We start from the raw sequence: 21658 nt of genomic DNA on the forward strand, positions 1-21658 counted from the left end.
AAAAGTTGAAGACAGATATCATCCAAACCGACACATTTCAAAGGATTTAACTGATCTCCTCATGAAAAAGAAAGAGGAAAGGTAGTCAAGCTGTATTCAAAATGAAGTAAACACTGACATCAACAAGCACTTACTTCCATCAGGATAGTCTCCATCAGGACCTGTTCCATCCGTTGGAGTCTCATGCTTGGTTCGTATCCACACTCCCTGGTTCACAGTGCAAGGTTGGGTCCAGTCACAAAATGGTCTTGAGTTGTTGTTAAAATCACATCTAGTGAGGTAAGCTGAAACACAGAGCAAGGAAAGTAAGGAAAAGAAGGCACTATATTCAAGACCTGCCTTGGACATAAACAGCACTGTGTATGAGCAGTTACCTGTTTCAGGATCCCATGCTCTCAAGCCACCAGTTGGTCTGTGTTTGATCCTGCCAAGAAAAATAACACAGTGAAATCCCTACAGATTTAGTGACACAAAAAAATTTTAAGTGTTGAGACTAACACAGGTCATCAGGTGTTCTTACTGAATTACTGCCCAGACTCAGGGCCTCATCTGTGTCTGTCTCCTTCCCTTCCCATCTGTCCTTACTGCTTCATTAAGAAGTTCTGAGAACTAGAAAAAGGTGTGATATGTTCACCTCATCTGAGTGAAGAAGGATCCTGCCTCTGTATCCCTCTGAAATGAAGGGAGACCAGCTAGGCCCAGGGAGCTACAGGGAGCTGTTTTGCATCAGAAAGGGATTTTCAAGACTGCAAGACTACAGTAGCTGCTCTTGACATGTTCTGATGGTGGTCTACAGCTTTAGGAGGCAGGGTCCAGTTCCCACTCCTGTGTTGCCCACCATCCCTATTGTCCTTCTTGTACTTGACACAGTATAATCTATCCTTAAGCAAAGCCATCACAGCAGATGTCCCCACAGCCCATCAAAATCTAAGCAGAGGGATTCAGAAAAACTAGAGAGATTCATAATATCATATACAAACAGGATCTACTTCATCACTGAAACACACCAAGCAACTGGAAAACAGACAGAGCTAAAGCTAAGGAGGAGAGAGGTGTGAAGACAGGTGAAGTAAGAACATTTTCTTTCCCCACAAGACAGCTGTAACAAGTTGCCATTTAATCTCTATTCCATGCTATCTTCAAACCACTACATATCCAAGTCCTAAGGCAAAGGTTATTGTAGATATGATTAGAAAGTCAGAAGCATTTGATAACTGCAGTAGATCTTCCCTTCGGATCTGCCATTAGAAATTTACAGGTTACACATTCTTTCACAGCAACCACCACAGAATTTGGCAACAACAAAACTCAATTATTTCCTCTTTTTACAAATGACATGGTTTAATCATACAGCATTCATGCATAAGATGCTAAGAAAGGACATTTATAATTAATGGTAACTAACTAAGTTTCTTGAACTAAGGTACATTCAGCATTGTGCTACTTACCCTGTGGTAGTCAGCACTGAAATACAGAATAAAATTAAAATGCATTGTAAGTGCCAGAGGGTCCCCATGCTAGAAGACAGTCAAGTCTTCTGTGTGGTACAGTCTACATAGTAATCCACAAGCTGTACTCAGCAACAGCAAAGTGAGGACGATTTACAGTGCAAGAGAAGAATATATTGACTAAAGGGTGGAGGCGACTGTAAAACCTCTGTACAGCCCTGTTTGGCTTGGATGCCTGGGTAATCTACCTGAAGAAAAGTACATATTAACAGAAAGTTCATCTTCTGCATGAGTTATTTTTACACCCTTCATTGCCTACTGGACAAATTATTTGATTCTTGAAATGTTTATTGCTACTCCTGTATATTTAAAATGTTTGTATTTTTATAGCGAATACTTCTCATGCTCATAGCAAGATAACATTGGTAATTTTAAAATTCCAGCCCAGCTTTCATTTCTAGTGTAAGTGTTCTTTTGTTCACTGAATTTTCTCCCTTCTGTTAGTTGTAAGCAGAGAAAAAGCAGGTTGGTTGTTCCCTCTGCCAGCTGGGCCTATGCAGACCAGCATCCCTTCTACTAGGGTCTGTAAGAAATGGCTTGAAGGCTATTACATTTCCTATGTCACCTAGATTTTGAGAGATAAGAAACGAAGGAAAATCAGAACATGTACAGTATTTCCTTACATTGCCTTCAAAACCCTGACTACTGTTTTTTTTCCCCTTTTTTTCCCCTCATTTTTTTTCCTTCTTATTTATTTATTTGTTTTTTTTTTTGTTGTTGTTAATTTGTTTGTTAATTAATTTATTTATTTAAATCTAAAAGGAATATGGTTCTGGAAGTAAGGATTTCTTACTGTAATTCTGAGGATTAAGATCATTAAGGCCTCATGATTTAAATGCCTAGAACTTCCTCAATCCCATCTCCTTTACTCAGCACAAAATATTTTCATTAGTCATTAATGTGTAACTGAGGACGGTGCTTACAGAAACAGGAAAAAAAGCAAGAATCAAAGAGGCTGAGCAAGACCACAAATAGATTTGAGGTTAGTTTCCCTTTCCCGAGGTTGTATTCTGCTACAAGCTCTTGACCTGCAGGAGCCCATCAAAAGCCATCAGCTGGATATAGCTGATGTTCACTCGACAGGTAAGCCTCCCGCTGCAGAGAAAATCTCCCTTGAAAATGCATGCATCAGTACGCAAGGATGAGAACTTCTGTGACTTAGAGATAGAGGAAATTTACTCCCTGAATAAAACCATTGCCCACACTTTTCCTATTCGGTTGAGGAAACCTCAGTGTGAGGGGGAGAATATAAGCAACCTTCAATTAAAAGTTGCATCGAACACATTGTGCTTACAGCAGGGCTGCTGAGGTGTCAGTCCAGCAAGTGGTAATCCAGGCAATAGATGTCCTTGGAACTGTAATGAGTAGCCTTCCCTGTATGCTCATGCTTTCCTAGTGTAGACATTTTATGGATTCCTCATGAATCTGATGTTGCACTGTATGATTCTGAGAAGATATGAGTCCATCTGCAAACAGCCCCACAGGAGATTGCCCACCTTGAAAAGAAATCAACAACTGGTAAATCTGTCCATTCTGATGATGCAAGTCATGCTTTCCACCAGTGCTGGGTGGTGATTTCCATAATCTTGTCACTCCTGTTTAATGCCAGCTGAGGTACTCTAACTGGTGACCTGGAGTACTGATAGTAGGGCTTTTCAGCAAGGAACAAATATTAATGTCTACTTTTATATATGGAGAAAATTCCAGTGGGATGTGAAGCTATCTTGCATTCCTGATCATGGTGCAGGCATGCTATTTCTCTTCTATGTCTGAAGTTATGTATCCCTGAAAGACATGTGTTTATTTGTCTAAAAATACCAATCTGGACTGCACACCAATATGAAGAAGAGGAACAGCAGTTCTTCATTTCTAATACAACAAATAAAATGTTTCCCCATTTGCTGCCAATGCTAGAAGTTCCCCTCTGTTCTGCCTGTTGACAAGGCAAACTGGGGCTATTCATGGGAACAATTTGCTTTCAGGTGACACAAACAGATTTCTAACATAAAATCTTCAGGAGATGAAAACAGTAGCGCTTTTCAATGGACAGTGGGAGCTGTAACATCCTCAAAAGAACAAAGATACACTGTATACAACTTTATTTCTGGCTGATGGGACTCTTGAAAAGACTATTATTTAATTTTTTTGGAGTAAAGCTCTTTTCCCTTGGAGACAGAATTAGCTTGATATTCCAGCAAAGGGACAGCAGAATGAAGATAACCAAAAGAGAAAATTATTTCAAGCCAGGAAAGCATCCCTGGTCAACTTCAGTTCCATTTGTGTTTTTGTTTTTCTGATCCCAGCTCTACGCATCCATACAGTATTCCTATATTGTTCCTGCTTCCACTACCTGCACATTTCCTTCCTACACCTCACTTTGACTGGCAGACCCTTGCCCAGCCATGCCAATTTTCTGCTTTCTCTGTTTGATTTCTTATACATGAAAATGGAGATCTCTTGTACTCTATGAAAGGTGTCCTTATAGAGTTTCCAGCTCTGTTATTTTCCTCAGTCCCTAAGGGCAGTTTCCAGGAAATCCCATCCACTAATTCTTTAAACAGCTGGAAATTCTCTCTTCTGAAGTTCGGGGTCCTGACTTTGATCTTTGCCAGGTTTGTATTCCTCAAGATCATGAAATCAACCAAGGTGTGGCTGCTGCAGCCCAGACCGCCTCTGATCTTAACCTTTTGATGTGTTGCATTTGTGAGAACTGGGTCCAGTAACGCTTCTCCTCTAATTGTTTTTTCTAACACATGGACCAGGAAGTTGTCTGCAACATATATCGGGAGTCTCCTGGATTACTTGTAGTCTGGTGAATCTTTTTGCCAGCAAACATCCAGGTTGCTGAAGCCCTACTTCAGGGTGAGTGACTGGGAACATAATGTAGCTGAAGCAAGAAGGCCTCGTCAGCAATTAGCAAATATATAATAAACATGTTTATTTGATTTTCAGGCACTATAAATAAATCTGTAAAGCCCAACGAGAAATAACTATATCAATTTTAATTGAATTGGTACAAATTAAGTAGATACAGTTTGAATAGCAGTAGTACAACTGATATAATTTCAGTAGAAGGATCTATCTGTTATTTTATTCTTTGTTTCAATTCAGGCAATAATAAAGTTCTTCCTCTGTCCTAACAAAAGTATGAATCAGATTTTTTAGCACGCAAGACCTCTGACACAGTTTCTGGAATTCCCAGTGCTCTCTGCTTTGCCTTTATTGACACTGTGTATGAGAAGGCACTGTCAGACCTCTGGTTCCTTCAGAAAGTTGTTTACGTTGCACTCTTGTTGGAGCTACCTCCAAGTCAGTGCTTTGGTAAAGCTCCACTGGGGAGTCACAAAACAAACAATCAAGACTCATAAACCCATAATCACGTACATTTAAATTATACAATAGTGCAATGAATCCCACCTTTGCTCTGTTGAGCAACACGTATTGATAGGCTGAGGAGGAAGTACACACACAAAAATTCTGTTGCTAGAAAATAAATGGATGCTTCTTTGATGAGTAAAGTGTACTTGTGTTCTGTAGAGCACAAGCTGAATATATTTTTCAAACTACTGGCTCCCCAAACTGAATCTTAGATTTGAAATTCAGACTGTCTTCTTCCTAACCTAACAGCTGTAATCATTTTGCAACTGGAATGTACATTCTTACTAAAGTACAGACCAAAATTTCATTCAATTTCTTATCTTTTAACAGAAAGAAAAAGGTAACTGTTTATTGGTCAGTATTCTTACCTGTCAGCTGCCTATGAACAAAACTCCTGTGTGCAAACGACACTCATATTGTGACCTAAAAGAGATGCATTTTTGAGGTAATGTTTGTGAATTTATTTGGTGCTTACAATTGTGCACTGTACGAGCAATGTATTACTTGAGTTATAACTGCTAGTGTATTTCTTATCTTTGAATTGAAATATATTGTGGTTATATTTCACTTCCAGCTTATCAAGGGGAAGAACATAATGCCCTTCCCGCTTAAGGCTAGACACAATTTTACTGGCATTCCAAGTAGCATTTGAATATAGGAAAGACAATCATAGATAAAAGTAACTTTTTTCCCAATTCAGTGATGCTGCACTTCCAATCATGAGATTAGTAGATCAGTTTTTAAAAGTCCAGAACTTTTCTCAAGTCTCTCTTAATAATAGATGAAACATAAAGGATACCTTTGAACAAACATTTTGGAAGCATATGTCTGGCAAGGAGACACTGCTGATATTGAACTCTGTGAGCTACTTTCTTTGTGTAGGGATTTTTTAAAATTATGTTTATGATAATCCAATTAGCTGCCTCTGTCTTGCTGGAGTTCAGGGATTTCATATTTGCATCCTGATATATTTTTCATTTATTGGCTGAGATCTACATAGCACAACAAGCCTGTGGAGTGCAAAGACTATTCTTTGGCAGTAGCTTATTTCACAGAGTAGAGCTATCTATTTCCATCAGTGGATTTGTTTGTAAAACCAAGCTAGCTATAGAGATAAGGGGTCTGATTCTGCTCTTGCACTGTCTCAGTATTCTGCTGTAACAGTTAGTGGTTCTGTTCCTAATTCATTCTAGTGTAATTCTGGCTCATTTTCTGTAACAAAATTGGTATTAAAGATGCAGCTGTTTCTAAATGCGAAAATCTCATGTTTGGATCAATGAATACTGAAGCTTCCTTGAATTTTCTGCACACTATAGTGAGGTCCTGTGAAGCTGATGAAACCTGTATAGTCCTTTCTGTTCTCAGTACTCCAGTGTTAGCAAGCTTTTCACTTACTTCAACTCCATTTTAAATAGCCATATGTAGCTGGCTCTTTTCATCCATGTATTCCAAATAAACTGGTGCAACTCTTCGCCTTCCATCCCTTTCATGTCCTGAGCAATCCTGTAAATCTCTTACCTCTTCCTAGTCATTCATTTCAGAAAGGGTGACTTTCTCCACATGTTACCTCCTGGATAGAGCTGCTTAATCTCAAGGTATAGAATATGGCTACTTCTTACAGGAAGAGAGCTCTCTGGATATCCAGTGGCTCCTGTAATTAAGCTATTAAACCTGGTTACTGCAGTTGCTTCACCAAAATTTCTAGTTCAAATTGCGTTTTATTTAAATTAATAGAGATGCGCAATCATGAATTTTGCAAAAAAGAAGATACTTGTCAACATCTGTTCATACGGCATTTGCTGATCTAAATCCTGCTTTTCCTGCAACTGCTGGAGCTGCTACTGTTCCCCATTAGATTACACCCCTACAGGAAGACCCACCAAGAGGAGACTGAGTTGATCTAAGAAAAAATTCCCAGTCTAGCATTTCCTACTGCTTTTGAAAGTGGAGATAGACAGTTAACCTGCTGCTCTCTGTCCCTAGATCATAAAATAAACCCACACCTCGCAAAGTATGAAACTTGTGAAATACACTGTTTGTACTTTGTTTTATGAGCTCTACATCTGAAATGAACTGAACTGAAACAGAGACCACCTGTGTCATTCAGAGCATTCTGCTGTTTGCTTTGTAGTGAACTGTATTTAGAAAAAGAGTATATGAGTTTTTAGCTACACAGGAAAACAAGGCTTATGTCTCAGCAGGTAAGCAAGGCTCCTCATCAGCAAAGCATTTTGGACTCTAGATTACACATGGGTGTGTTTGCATACTTACAAATAAAGATTTTTAGCAAGTATATGTAACCACAGACCATTTCCTCCTCCAGGAACTAAGGACAGTTGGACAGCATTTTCTATCAATTAAGCTTGATGGGATGTTGTAGAAATCATCTCTGTATACAGAACAGGCAAAAATGCTCTGGGTTGAATACTGTTGGTTTATGATTTTATACGTTTCAAACCTCCAAGATTCTGTCTTTGCCAATGAGTCAAAAAATCACAGGACAATGAAAGTCAAACAAAGTGAAAGAAAGAGCTTGAGTGGAGGATGTGACCTGGGAAATGAACACCAAATCTCAGAAGCAAATAGCAAAGTTATTCAGTTCTTGCTGAACATCACTGACTTGTGTTATCCCTCTAGAAGTAATGAGATGACTGGCTATTAACATTAACATCAGAAAAATATATTGCCATTTATACTAAAACCATACATGACCCCGAAAATAAACAGCCTTTACATAGTTAACAACACAGAGCTGTAAAATGCTTTCATTGTACTCCTCAAGTTATTTCTCATTGAGAACAAATATATTTGCCCGCATAAAATCTTACTTCCTCGTTCTTTTCTTGTACATAGAGAATATAAGCAATAGTACTATCTTTTCCAAAGCAGATCAGTAATATCACAATACACTTACTACATTTATTTCAGGATAGTATGCCAACATGTGCATTTGTACAAGTTTTGTGCCCATGCCAATATGTAAAACTGCATAATCATACAATAATAAGGAGCAGTGGAACTCTGACAATCACCTGGTTTACATCTTGTTTAAAACACAGATAAGTTGGTCTGGGCCTTGATCAATCATGATGGGAAAATCATGGCATGTCTCTGATTTCTGCATTTGACCTCTCTATGTAATTTGTAACCTATATCCAACATAAAAAGAACTCACCACACCTACATTCAGGGATGTATGCAAAAGTGCCTGTGTGCATGCTCTAATCAAGAAAAATACAACAAAGACTTTTCATTGATGAACAAGACAGATAAGAGGGAATTTGCTTTACTCAGATAACAAGTGCGTTGTGCATCTGCACCACAGGTAGGACTGTGTAAATACAAATGTTGAAAATGCATGTCAGATTTCACAGATATTTTTGTGATGTCTTAATAAAAATTCATCTTTGATTTTTCTTCACTGTATTGATAACTCTGAGCCTCTAGCTGATCGTCAGCTTATGTGTTCAGGCTTTCAAGGAAGCAGAATGCTTCTCTTCCTTTTTTGTTTATGAGCAAATCACTGTCTGTGAGTCAGAAGAAATATTCACTTAACTCCATATGTTTGGGCTTATGAAACAATTTCTTAAGACTAGAATCAAAATGGGAGATGACAGAGAAACACCTGAGTTCCTTCATCAGCAGAAGCAGAGGCAATTCCTTCTGAACTACCATTATTGTAAGTATAGGTCTTCCAAAAGAAGCAAACCTGTAAATCTTCGTTGTAGCTTTGGGTGAGCCTTTTGGAGGTGGAACATGATGCTCCCAAGTACTGGCAAGTTCACTTTAATCTAGCCTGCTACACAAGGAGCATAGCAGTGGATAATCTATGAGAAAAGCTTTTCAAAAAAGCCCTAAAAATTAAGTGTACTAATCAGTTAAGATTTTATTATGGAAAACAGCTTTCATTTTATCTCCTATTTCTTCATGTTAACATGTAAAGCCATACGAGAAATAAAATGAATAATACAATAATATACTTAGAAAAATCTTCTAAGTAACAAAAGCATTTCTTTAGGTTCTTTGCATGCAGGCTGCAAGGAGCAGAAGTTTTCAGACTGCTGTGCTTAAAATGCCAAGTGTAATAAATTACTCTAGTTGCATTCAGTCAGTGAGACTGCACGGGCTTCCTCCTTATTTCCAAAAAAGCTGTGCACAGCCCAAGTTTCAGACCTGCTGGTTTGTTCTCATTTTCCAGGATGGAACAGTATGAGATTACAGGACATGCAAGAGGTCACAGCGGAGAGAAAATTGGGTCTTCACGTCAAACATCTGCTTAGTGAACTCTTCTATCTTAGTCAGTCTATCTTTCTGGTGCAGGTGTGTTTAATTTATTTATTTATTTATTTATTTATTACAAGCCCACAGGAAGAATTACCAGGTTAAAAACATTCACCTGAGTTATAAGACACTGAAGTGAAATGGTGGCAGCAGTGGGGGTAATGAGTACCTGAGGAGGGAATAATGCTTAAAAGTTTCAGGTGCTCTAATTATAGCATGTTAACCATCTAGGAAATAAAACTATGCATTGGAAAGCGCAGAGAAGAATTTTTTCTCTTAAAGGTACGTAGTTGCCAGACTTTGCTTGTTTGTTTTTTTTTTTTTCTAATTCCAAAATTGGCGAGATGAGGGGAGCAGATTGTTTCTGGGATTCATGGTGTAAACAGCTGGCCTAGTGCATGATGTTCACCTCTGCCCATCAGTGGACTGAGAGGTGTTCCAGAGGCTTCACCGTGGCATGCAGCACTTTGGCCTCCCACACAGCTCATCTCCTCACAGGTCAAATTGGGCGGGAACAGAGCACTGCTCACAGTGTGAGTGAGGTACATGGAGGTGAGGGCGGTGGGGAACAGATGTTTGCTGTGAACTGAGTACAGGGAAGAGGGAAAAAAGGTGCTTGCTGAAGTGTTTGATTATTCATATCCTTTTTTTCACAGTTTTCAAATAGGTTATCAAAAGTTATGTTGTTTGCCAATGAAATAAATGAAGCCAAAATCCTCCATAGGCTTTTTTACCCATTATGCAACCCTCTCTGCTATGTGCACAGAGATTATCTATTCTGCTCTTGCAGTAATGTGATAGCAATGTTTTGTTCACGCTAGTGTTGCTCTTCAGTTTTGTTTCTGGGTCTGGTCTGGCTTTTGTCTATTGTATTAGTTCAGCTGGATGGGGAATTGGCTCTTTCACAAGCACCACAGCAGTTATTTCTTCCTCAAGGCCAAATTCCGTCGTCACCACCCCTGCATTTGAAGTTGTGAGCTGTGATGTGTGCTGGAAGGACAGCAGGGTCCAACGGTTAGCTCACTGCAGTTGAGTTCAACCAGTTCCTGCTGTTCACCCTGTGAATGAGCTCTTTATCACAAGTCACTCGTCTTGATATACGTCCACATTTATCAACTGCTTCAGTATCTGCAGATAAAATGATTAAATCAGGAATTATTGCTTCTGGTATTAGATTTGCACGTCATAGCTCAGTTTGTGTAAGCCTGGAAAGCATGGGCAGTCTCAAAATTTGAAACAATCAGGTGGATTTTATGGCCTTTTCCTTTTGATTCCTTCTCTATGAGATGCCGGCTAAAGTTTGAATCAAGCTTTTCCCATTCAGATCTGATTCAGTGACCAATTTAATGATGTCTTCTGTCAGGCTTTATGGGTCTTAGGGAACCTATGTGAAACTTCAAATGGCTTTGAGGATTCTTCAGCATTTTGCTGATTGCGGTCATGCAATGCTATGAAACTGAAGATAAGCTTCTATAATGTTTGGGAAATACTAATGTTTTCTCATTTGTGCATATCTTTAGGCAGTCTTCTCTTTCCTCTAAATTTTAAGGCTGAATTTTACACATAATTTTTCTTGACAGAAGCCAATGCCATGGAGTCAGACGCTGATGTCAAGACTGAAGCCAGTAACTGAGGAAAGACAATGACTTCGCTAGTCTGCTTCTTTGATGCTGTTTCTGCTAACTTTTGTTACCTCTGCTATCTCTGGAGACCACCAGACAATAAAGAAGCTTCAGAATAAAAAATAAATACATAAAACAAAGGTAAGAGCACGGATTGGGGGGTGTTTGTCAATGTCAACACTGCCAGTGGCACTACCACTGTCAAACTGTGCCACAGTCCTTCAATTGAAGACTTGCTGATGTCTTAGAAGAAATGTTTTTTTTTGTGTGATCATTCACATACTGGAAATACCTGAATAAACACTTCAAATGTAGATATTTTTATACAGTCAATATCTGGCAGCCAGTAAAGTCTGAAGAAAATGCAGTCCTCTAGCAAAGCCACATCCTATGCATTACACAAAATGTTTCTTTGAGGCCAAGTTTTCATTGTTTAGGAGTTCCTTTTCAAACTCTATTGTTTGTTAAATCACATAAGGTAGCTATAAACAAGGGGTTATCACAGAGTGGATGTATTTCCCTTAAGTGGTTTAGACTAAGTTCATGGGCATACAGTCTCTAGAATTCTGAGCAATGATTTGGAGAGCACCATAAAGTTGTGACTGACGAGGTGTCCAGGAAACAAGGATTTATGAATATGTTAGATAAGGAAGACTGCAGAACAGCGGTGCAGAAATCTGCAGAGCTGGTAATATGCATACACATTTGCTTAAGCAAATACACAGTCATACTTCCATTACCAAAATACAGTCTATACTTACAGGATGATGACAGGGAAAAGGGAGTTGTCTGAAGTACTGGGTGTGCTGTTCACAGTAAATGGTCAGCAGAATTCAATATCATGAATGGATGAGATGATAAAAATTTAGGGGCAGTCTTGAGATGTATGGGGAGCGATAGCCAGATAAGCAGCTTTGCTTATATGGAGTGTGTTATTTTAGTCTGGAATCAACATTTCAAGAAAGTTCCTGAAAATATGGATGTGGTGGAAGAGAACAGGTAGAAACTTAGAACATTGGAAAACACTATGTAGCTAGATACATATTACATGATAATACAATTGAATCTCATTGGAGAATGAGTCCAAACTGAAGAATACTTTTAAAATCTGTTTCTATGAAGTTACAAAGTCTTCAATTTTAGAAATTGTACAAGAGTGTGAAGTTTGCTGGCTTTTTTTTTTTTTTTTTTTTTTTTTATTTGTTTGGGAGAAGAAGGGAAAGGTGGTTAAAACAAAGTTCTGCATATAGTGGAAACTTGTGTCACATTTTCCTCTTGTATGGTATCATGCCATAGAGAGAAGTACTTCATGTTCTTCTGTTGTGATATATTTAAGTTACTGGTGAGGTGGGACATAAGCATTGCTGTATCACAGTGTTGCTGGTACACAGTGTTGTTTGTTTGTTTCTTACCCTTTCTCTGGTCAAGTATCTGCAGATTATCTATTTACTCTGCCATTACTTTCATTGCCATGTGCTGGGCGCAGAGTTCAGTCAGTGCAATGTCATCCCGCCTTCTGTGTGCTTGAGCCATATTCTACCCCTCTCCTCACCCTGCCTCAAGTTACTGCTTCAGAACTTTACTTATACCAGTCCCAGACTTCTTTCCCATATCTTATCCCCATTTCTTCCCAGATATGCATTTTTCTTGCTCTTTCCCTGGGATACCCAGACCCCTGGTTCTGTCCTCACGATATCTATACAATCCTATCTCCAACTCCTGCTACTTTCCCTTTCCTTTCCTGCTGCTACACTAGTCTCTGTTTCATTATGCCATCCATGGGAGACAGTACACTATATCTGTTTCATCATAACTTACGTGTTTATTCCCTAACAACATCTTTGGTGTTGGGTAAATGAAACTTTGCTCATACAGAGTTGAGCTGGAACAAACTGAATGCACTTAATGTAGTCAGAATGAGAAATTTGCTTAGAGGGCCTGGTCAAACTGTATGCTGGTCAGAAATTAGGTTCTTCAAGTAATAAGCAGTGTTCTAATAAATGCATTTCCTCTCAAGCAAATTAAGCTTTTTTTTTTTTTTTTTTTTTTTTTTTTTTTTTTTTAAGGGAGAGACAATACTAACATCTAGTGTAGAAAAGGTCACTAAAATTTAAAAAATACAGTCCAAATAGAATTATAATCTCATTCTGGGGGAGTTTCTTCCAACTGACCAGTGTTTTGGCTGGAGCACACCATAAGAACCAAACCTGGGACTCGTAATCTAATGGAAAGGATCAGCCTGAATTGCCTAGGATGGCCACGTCACTAGTAATTGAAGATAGTCCAAAGTTTCCCTTTTAATTATTCAACACTTTAACTCTTTCCTGTTGCTTAACATTTTCTCTAGTGGATCTTTTCAGTGGTATGTGGAGACAGGACGAGGGGAAACAGACATAAGCTACAGCATAGGAAGTTTCGCACGAATGTGCGTAAGAACTTCTTCACGGTGAGGTGACGGAGCACTGGAACAGGCTGCCCAGGGAGGTTGTGGAGTCTCCTTCTCTGGAGATATTCAAGTCTCACCTGGACGCCTACCTGTGCGATCGGTGTAGGGAACCTGCTTTGGCAGGGGGGTTGGTCTCGATGATCTCTGGAGGTCCCTTCCAACCCCTACAATTCTGTGATTCTGTGATTCAAAGAATTGAAAGATCCTAACTACTATAACAGATGAATCAGTTCTTAAAGCTGTTCCTAATCTCTCTCTCTCTCTTTTTTGTTTGCATTAGGGAAACTTGAGTATAGGATGAATCAACAGCAGACCATGTATGTCTGCACTGCATTGTGTCAATAAACCCTGAGTCAAATTCTCTAATTGCCTTGGATTGCAGCTGTAGAAAGTACAAAGATAAAAGGAATTCTCTACAGTAGCATAATTATCTAAAATGTTGTCCTTTGACATTCTATGACTTGGAGCATAGCACAAGTGAAAACTTACAAGAAGCAATGGTAACTTTATTGCTATTATGAAAGCTTTGAGGCTGTGTGGTTGTTAGGTTACTGAAGCAAAGTAGGGGTATAATAGATAGCCTCTAGTCATCCAAAATGGACAGTGATGGATGATGTAGTTTGGCCAGTTTATATATCTTTTCAGCATTTCCAGGTATGACATGGTACAGTCCTCAAGTGGAATCATCCTGGCTCAATAGTTCTACCTGAAACCTTTAGGTAAGATCTAGTCTCAATGTGATAAAGACATATTCTGAGATATATGGATGATATATGGATGATATATGGATGATATATGGATGATATATGGATGGAAGATACTACACAAAAGATCATTTAGGGATGGAAACGTATAAAATATTTTTTAGTAATCTATAGTATACGTACATAAATGTACATACGTACAGAATTCACATATATTTTATGGATTCTTTAACATGCTGCATAGAAGATAACTTAGGAAATTTCCATAAATTTCTGAAAGGATTTCAAACTTTGAGAGAAAGAAGCATTTTATCCAAGATTATTTCCTCATGTCTTTGTAACAGGATTCTTCAAGTATTGTATTTGGTGATGGATATTGTTGAGGAATGAAATGTGTTCATATTATCTAACTTTATTATAGTGATTGCTAAATGAGCATAAAGTTTTTTTGCTCAACTGTTCTCAGCAGAGAAGTTTAATCTCCCTCAGACAAAAATAAATTAATGGTGAAATAATTTTAGCTACGTATTTCCTTCTGTTGTATTTTCAGCCATGAAATATGTCAGTTTTCCCTAGAGGCCAACATGAAATTTTACCTTCAGTTAAAGAAACCAGAAGTCACAGAGATAAACCCTAATTCTTGAAACCTATCCAGATAGTGATGGATGTATGGATGTTCCAGTGTAGATTCAAATGCCGGCTTGGTCACACAACCTCTAATACAAAGCAATTCAAGGAAAGGGGAGTATGGAGAGCCACAATGGCTATCTCGCCAATCTCAATCTAGAAGCAATCTGGCCATGCTCACATAGGACAGATCTGGCAAGTCTGGATGAGAGAGAGGTGTGCTAGCTCAAGGAAATGTTGTAAGGTGCTGCTTTGCCCTGTCCAAATAGTGATTTTTAGCAATGTTGATTGCTATTAGGTGATTCAAGGCTCTGAGCTGCAGTATAAAATCTGGAGGTACTTTTGCTCCTCAAATCCTTTCTGCCCTCACATCTGCATGTTAGGACTGCGAGGTCTTCGGGCACAGCCTTTCTGTCAATGTACTTTTGTACTACAGTTTACCTGACCTCAGCAGAGTCACGCTGCTTGTGGGTGGCAATAGATCCTTGTCTGACTAATGTAACTTTGCTGCAGTTGGTCATGACTCCATAAATACACTGGTTTCCATTGCTACTAGGTAGTTTATTTATTGACTTCAACCTAATAAACCTCCAGGACTTGATCCGTCCTTCCCTACAGAGCTTCTTTCTGCTGATGTATCACAATAGCAGTGATCAAAAATCATTCCCTCCCTAAATCTGCACATTGAGGAATCAGAAGAACTGTGGAGAGTCCTGCCTTTGCCCATCAGTTCCTCCCTCAGTCAAATCAGACTGCATAGATTGACAGTACAATAAATACGAGTTGTATTTTGGGTGAGGCTTCTCCTGTGGGTGGGGGAGAGCACAGGTCATTGAGTGTGAAGAACTTATTTTCACAGTCAAATAAACTGTAATATGTAAGTTGGGTTTGTCTTGTTCCATAAATATGTGAGTATTCAAGCCACAGGAGGAGTAGAAGACAAGCTGGCACTGCCTATCAGTAAATGATGACTATGGGGAAGTAAGAGATGGCATCCCCTAAATAGGAGGAAGTTATTCAGTGCATGAAGCTGAAGTCCTACCAACTTATATCCCTGCCTGCCCTGACGATGACCCAAAGCAGAGAGCAGGGTTGCACAGCAGGAAATAAAAAGGTTAGGCAGGCATGAACCGGTCACAACTGTGGGACATGAAGCTGCAGCCTGTGGCAGGTATTTCCATTGTAACAGCAGCATATGCGGTGTGTCAGCTCTCTGGCACCTGTCTTTGCTGTGAGATTTCCTGTGCGACAACTTCTGAAAAAAAATCTATCTGTTCATAAACTACAAACCTTGCCATATGGCTGCTGTACAATGAATTGAGGCACGTAGAGATGTTTTTTCTGCTGCCTGGTGCTTACCACCCTACAGAAGTTTTGTTTTTGCTTAATCCGCTACATAACAAAAAAGAACTTAAAGTCTTGCATCTCTGGGCTTCATTAAGTCGGTCTCTGTTCAGACAGACTGGGCTGAAGATGTATGTTAAGCAAATCAGAAGGAATATCTGTATGCATTCAACCGAAACCAATTTGTTCTCCAAGCTTTATTTATCACTCCTGACACATACATTTCAAAAGTGTTATACTGCAGGAACTTTTATTCTAAGGCTCCTGTGTAGAATCAGTTGCAAGATTAAGGGTTGCTTGTTAGAATATTTTTCTCTGAGAGAAAGTTGTAGACATAAGGAAGTGCTAGCTGTATAAGTCCTTGGCAGTGGATGCATGTGCGTAGTCAGAAAATTTGTATCTTGAATCTCAAGTGGGAGTCGTCAGCTCTCTCAGCTAAACCCCACTCAACAACCCTCCATTACTGTATTTTGCATAATAATGAGATGGCAAAAGCAAGCCACTATTTAAAAATGGTGTGTGATTGTCCCAGCCTCAGCCAGACCTGCTGATGCTGCAGTATTGGAGTATGGTTGTACACAGCTTCCTCTGCGTCATCGTGGGGGATAAGAAGGCAGAGGAATTCATCTATAGCAGAGAAATGAGGATGCACTGAGCCAGCCACCTCCTCTGCATCAGAAGGCTAAGTCTCACAGTAACGAAGATGTAAGAGGAATTGAATAACTAAGTGCAGTTCCAACTTGGCTGTAGTCTCCCTGCGTACTCTGACCGACCAAAGGGGTGCCTCAAAGTGCTGACTGAGGATTGGAAAAGGAAGGGAGTACAAACTTGCCAGTCTGTAGCAGACTAGTACATTTTTTCAGCAGCTCAAGCCTTCTCAAATGCTCAAGAACTATTTGCAGGAGACTATTCTCCAGATAAATGTAACCTTCCTTTCTGCTGGCCTCAGACTACGACAAAACACTTTTGAAATCCTGAAATATCTGTTGCCATTTCAGCTTCTGACTGTAATTTTAGAGAAATTGGAGATTTTTTCCACTGGAGCTCATTTAGCCCCACAGCTATTACTGTTCTAGTGCAGACTCGTTTGCCCCCTCTATCTAGCGTTTTAGTTTAGGTCTTTCTTCCCCGTCTTTCAGTAGCTACCAACAGACTGCTCTTGCTCGGTTGCGCCGGGAGGTGGCATCGTGTCGGCCCTGCAAAGAGGTGGCAGCAGCTGGATGGCAATCAGCAGGGGCTGTGGAACTGCTAGGAGCCAGCCTTGTTGTCCATACACTCTGAGAGGCTGCTCCCAGAACAACAACAAAACTCCAAACGGCCTTTTTGGATTTCAACACATTTCAGTTCCTTCTGGTCCGTAGGATGCAGAAGGCAGCAGATTCAGTGGAGCTGGCTTTCCGTCCTTCCGTTCCTCACCAGCCCTTTCCTCCTGTGTTTCACGGTTAGCTGTGAATGTTGAGTGCCATACAATACTTGAGTACTTGAGCTGTGACGCTGAGTATAGTCAAGCCTTATCAAGCTTGTAAATTGCTGCTGTGTTTGTCTTAAATCACTGCTTTATTTATCTAGAAATGGATGTACTTATGACTAAGTTTCTGTATAGCTTCATCTTGTACTTGCAGTACCAGGGAGTAATATTTCTCCCAGCTAAAAGACATTCTATTAAACCACAGCTAAATTTAAATTTAATGATTAAAAAATGAAAATGTAGAGAGAAAAATGAGGACTACTTAATAGAGCACAACAGTTCAGAGCTCAGCCCAGTGATCAAATTGTATGTTACTGCCTTTTTCTGAATCACAGGCTCCAAGGTACAGCTTCCAGAATAGTACCTGGGGAATGTACTCTGACTGCTCTGGTGTATTCATGAGAAACAGAGCACAGAAAATCTGAATACAGATCAGTCAGAGAGAGCAAACAATGTTGTCTCAGTTAAGAGCTGTGGTTCATATGAGGCAGAGTGTAGAATATTGTCAAGAATTCAGGATTATGTTTTAGATGCCTACTACTACAATTCAGGATGTCTGGGCTGTCTCCCAAGTCTCTATTTTCCAGCCATAGAAAACAGTAATGCAGACCTGGAGGAAGCAGCAAAAATGACGAAGTCCCTCTGGAATCACAGCAGCTAGACAGTCATAGAGATTCTGTGAGTCTTTCTCTGATAGGAAGTAAAGAAGATAAAGAGTCGCTCCTTCATCAAAGAGAAACCTCTTTACCAAGTCTGTCTCCTCTGACTCGGGCACCATCTGGGCTGTTAAAGGAATGTCCCTTTGTTGCTAATTCTTTCCTTATGACTTTCAACAAGTCCTACATCTGGGGAAGAATAACTGTACATATCAGTACAGATTAGGGGCTGACCTACTGGAGAGAAGCTCTGCAGGGATTGACCTGGGTGTCCTGGTGGAGAGTGGGCTGGCCGTGAGGCAGCAGCGTGCTCTTGTGGCCAAGAAAACCAATAGTATCCCGGGAGGCATTAAAACGAGTGTGGCCTGCAGGTCGAGGGAAATGATTCTCCTTCCCTACTCTGCCCTGGTGAGATCACATCTGTCCAGTTCTGGTACCAGAAAGACAGAGAACTTCTGAAGGGAGTCCAGCAGAGGGCAACAAAGATGATGAGGAGTCTGGAGCATCTCCTGTATGAGGAAAGGCTGAGACACCTGGAGAAGAGAATACTGAGAGGGGTTTTATATTCATTTACCTACCTCATCCTAGAGCTTTATAGAGAAGTAAATGACTTTACATCTCTTATTTAGCATCTGCTTGACAAATTCTTCTTGTCCCTCTCTTGTTAAGGTAGAAACTATGACACTCAAGTCCAGGAGCACAATCTTGCTGTGCAGAGGAAAGCAGCAGTGCCTCCTGAAGCCGCTGCTGCAAATGGCACCTGGAGAGAAGCCATGCTTCTAGGCTAGCACACATCCTTTCATAGCAGTCCTGGTTCTGGTTGTGGCCACAGCAAATGCTGCAGAAGTCTGAACTATGAGCTCTATGGATAGCAATCTGGGTATTTAATCAGAAGGCAAATGTAGCTCTGAACACTGATGATGTAGCCCCAAGCAGCAGAAATTAAAGATTCAAAAATATGTTCGTTGGTATCAGTATAACTAAGTAATATGGGGGAGAATACGGTTCTGCAGGAGATGGCTTTGGCATGCAGCCTCTTTCCTTGCTCCAAACTGTAACCCAGCCTGGCTGGGTTACTTGAAATGGGATTTGATTATGGTCTGCCAGCCAGAGCCTCCTCTGCTGTGCCTGACTGCACAATATGAGTGTGTCAGGATGAATTCACTGCAAGGGACACTGTGTTGAAGTCAAGAGGGTTGCACTAAGAACAAAGTCAGCCCATCATTAAGCTATTTTCAGGGTGAATTAAGTGCTGATGTAGGCAGGCACAGGTCCCAGAAGTTTTCTGGGAGACTCAGGCCTGCCATCCTGGCAGTGCCTTGCCCTGGGACCTGGCAAATAGTTCAGTGCTTCTTGTCACATGACAATTCTCTGCAGAGAGAGATGTCAGTGAGAACAAGTATCACAAATGTTTGTAGCTGTGGAGAAAACTTTACAAATTTAAGCAGAATATGTCACTGATAAACTACTACTTTCTTGGGACTGCAAACAATATGGAAAACTATGTCTGAGGGATCAACATGCAGTTATCCCAACAAAGTCACTTATGTTGCTACCATAGCAATGTATCTGTCAGTTCCATTTTGTCACTGATATTACAGAGGCATCTAGTTAATTTACTTGTCTCATCATCCCTAATTGCCTTCTATTCCAGCCTGGCTAGCACTCATTGCCCTTCCTTCCACTGTTCTCACTGTCTGATTAGGACAGCTCCTGCATACCCATGCTGAGCTATCAGAGTGGGGATCAGAACGCATGAAGCCAAATACGTGAAGCAGTCTAGTGAAACCTGATTTAAAATTAAATATATATATATGTTTTATATACATATATATATATAATATAAATATAAACCCAGATATTGCTCCAAATGTTGCATCATTTTTAGCAACCATTTATAGATGAAAAAAAGGAACAATTTTCGAAGTTATCTACTACAAAGCTTTAGGGCAACGTATTGATCAGATATAGAAATCAAGGGCCTAGTTGCAAAATGGAGGCTCAAAATATTCCATGAGATCCTCAGCAGTATTCTAGCGTTGTTTTTTGAGATTGCCTTCTAGGATTGTTTTTTAAGATTTGGTGCTCATTTTTCTTCTTTTCTGTAGAACAGAAGGTTTTGAAAAAGAACAACTTTGGCTACCAAATCTCTATCTCTTAATGTATACAAGCACAATATCATTTCCCCACAGGCAGCAGAAGCCAGTGTCAGGAACAGATCTGGACGGGTAGGAAGATATCAGTGGAGTGGCATTTTTCTAGATCCTAGCAACAAATCAAGTATTAGTGTTTTTAGTGGTAGTAGGCATGCTATTTTACTGAAGATCAGTTGTGCAATGGGAGGCTTCTGTCCTTTAGTATTAATAAACCTGAAATACGGATCACAAAGCACACAAATAAAGCTCTATCTGTTTTGCAAAACCTAGTGGACTTCATGCAGACAATGGCTTGAAACCACACCCAGGGTCTGTAAAGCCTCTGCTTTCCAGATAGCCTCACTCTCTGTAGGTAGTGTCTCTTCTGCTGTCATTGCAGTCTTACTATGCTGAGCTTTTCTAAAGGGCAGAAACATAAGTATTAATCTGTAAACAGTATTGAAATATTCAGTCATTAAGTGAATGGCTGAGATTGTACGTGCTGAAGTGCAGTTCCTGGCATCTGGGATTCCTCAGAGAATGCTGTGAAAAACGGTTTTATTATTCAAACTAACTGTTCCTTCAGAGATCATGGAGGAGGGGGTGGGTTCGTTCCCTAAACTGAGGGAATTTCAGATGGTAAGTAATGTATGATGGAGAGACCACAAGTGGAACCCAGCCAGGTTCTGATTATACCGGTTCAGATCAGCACAAAAGAATCAGTGACCTGCTGGATTTAAATGCTCAGCTTTACTGGCCTGATTCTACCTTTTATGTTAAACCTCATCAATGTTTCGTTTACGCCATTTTACAAGCCCTTTGCCTGATTGAGGCTATAGAGAACGAGCCGAGCACACACTGTGGCTCAGGAGACGCAGCACTGCTGATGTCAGGAAAGCCCCATCCCCTCCTCCTTCTGTGGGATTTGACTCTGGATGCACACACATCTATAGGACAGCCCTGGGAGGTGGCAGCCTTCAAACTGTCCTGATTCATGTGTAAATACCCATCTCTTACTCATCTGCAGCCCTGGTCAGCTATTATGATAGGCGACTGAGATATGTGAATGTGGGAAGCACAGGAAATAAACAACAGAAACACATTTACTTGTGTGCATGAATTTACCGTACCCTGAACAGATGCAGTGCATACAGCTTTACCTGCTGAATGAGACTGTTAGGACAGGCATGTTTATACGACCACAGTTTGCCCCTCTTTGCTTTTTGATATTTTTACCCGCCTGTAAAATGAGATGTCTGTGATCCAGTTGTGGGAAATTAGGCTTAGAAGCACACCCTGAGTGCAATTAAGTACAACTCCCTGGCAGACCAGGCAGCATCAGCTTTGCAATGACTGTAACTTGACTTCCAGTTCAGAATAAGAAGGCTTCCAGTAACTCAGCCATCACTCCATCCATTTCCTTTGCCCTGGGCTGTGCAGGATTTGTAAGGGATTTGGAATTTACTTTATATCCTGTCTTCTATTTAAT

The 21658-nt window shown here is 40.1% G+C and overlaps 2 protein-coding genes across 8 annotated transcripts in view; one reads left to right on the forward strand and one right to left on the reverse strand.

Annotated features, from left to right (window-relative positions):
- The window catches only part of LOC100548148 (IgGFc-binding protein-like), a 64778-nt gene extending 63232 nt beyond the window's left edge, over positions 1 to 1546 (reverse strand). For 3 of the 5 annotated variants that reach the window (XM_085233059.1, XM_085233060.1, XM_085233058.1), the window contains exons 1-3: positions 1449 to 1546; positions 375 to 424; positions 135 to 284 (exon numbers count right to left, since the gene is read on the reverse strand). In XM_085233059.1, the coding sequence (XP_085089185.1) occupies positions 135 to 284; positions 375 to 424; positions 1449 to 1516 (268 nt within the window). In that variant the 5' untranslated portion in view covers positions 1517 to 1546. The remainder of the gene's footprint in view (positions 1 to 134; positions 285 to 374; positions 425 to 1448) is intronic. The other 2 variants (XM_085233061.1, XM_085233062.1) reach the window with 2 other exon arrangements.
- A 9227-nt stretch (positions 1547 to 10773) lies between these two features.
- The window catches only part of MB21D2 (Mab-21 domain containing 2), an 81791-nt gene continuing 70906 nt past the window's right edge, over positions 10774 to 21658 (forward strand). For 2 of the 3 annotated variants that reach the window (XM_085232424.1, XM_085232427.1), the window contains exon 1: positions 10774 to 10930. The gene's annotated coding sequence lies outside the window, so the exon portion shown is untranslated. Of the gene's footprint in view, positions 10931 to 13822; positions 13955 to 21658 lie in introns of those variants that run through there. The other variant, XM_085232425.1, reaches the window with a different exon arrangement.

This window comes from Meleagris gallopavo, chromosome 11 (assembly GCF_905368555.1).
Source record: "Meleagris gallopavo chromosome 11, MGAL_WU_HG_1.1, whole genome shotgun sequence".
Taxonomy (NCBI): domain Eukaryota; kingdom Metazoa; phylum Chordata; class Aves; order Galliformes; family Phasianidae; genus Meleagris; species Meleagris gallopavo.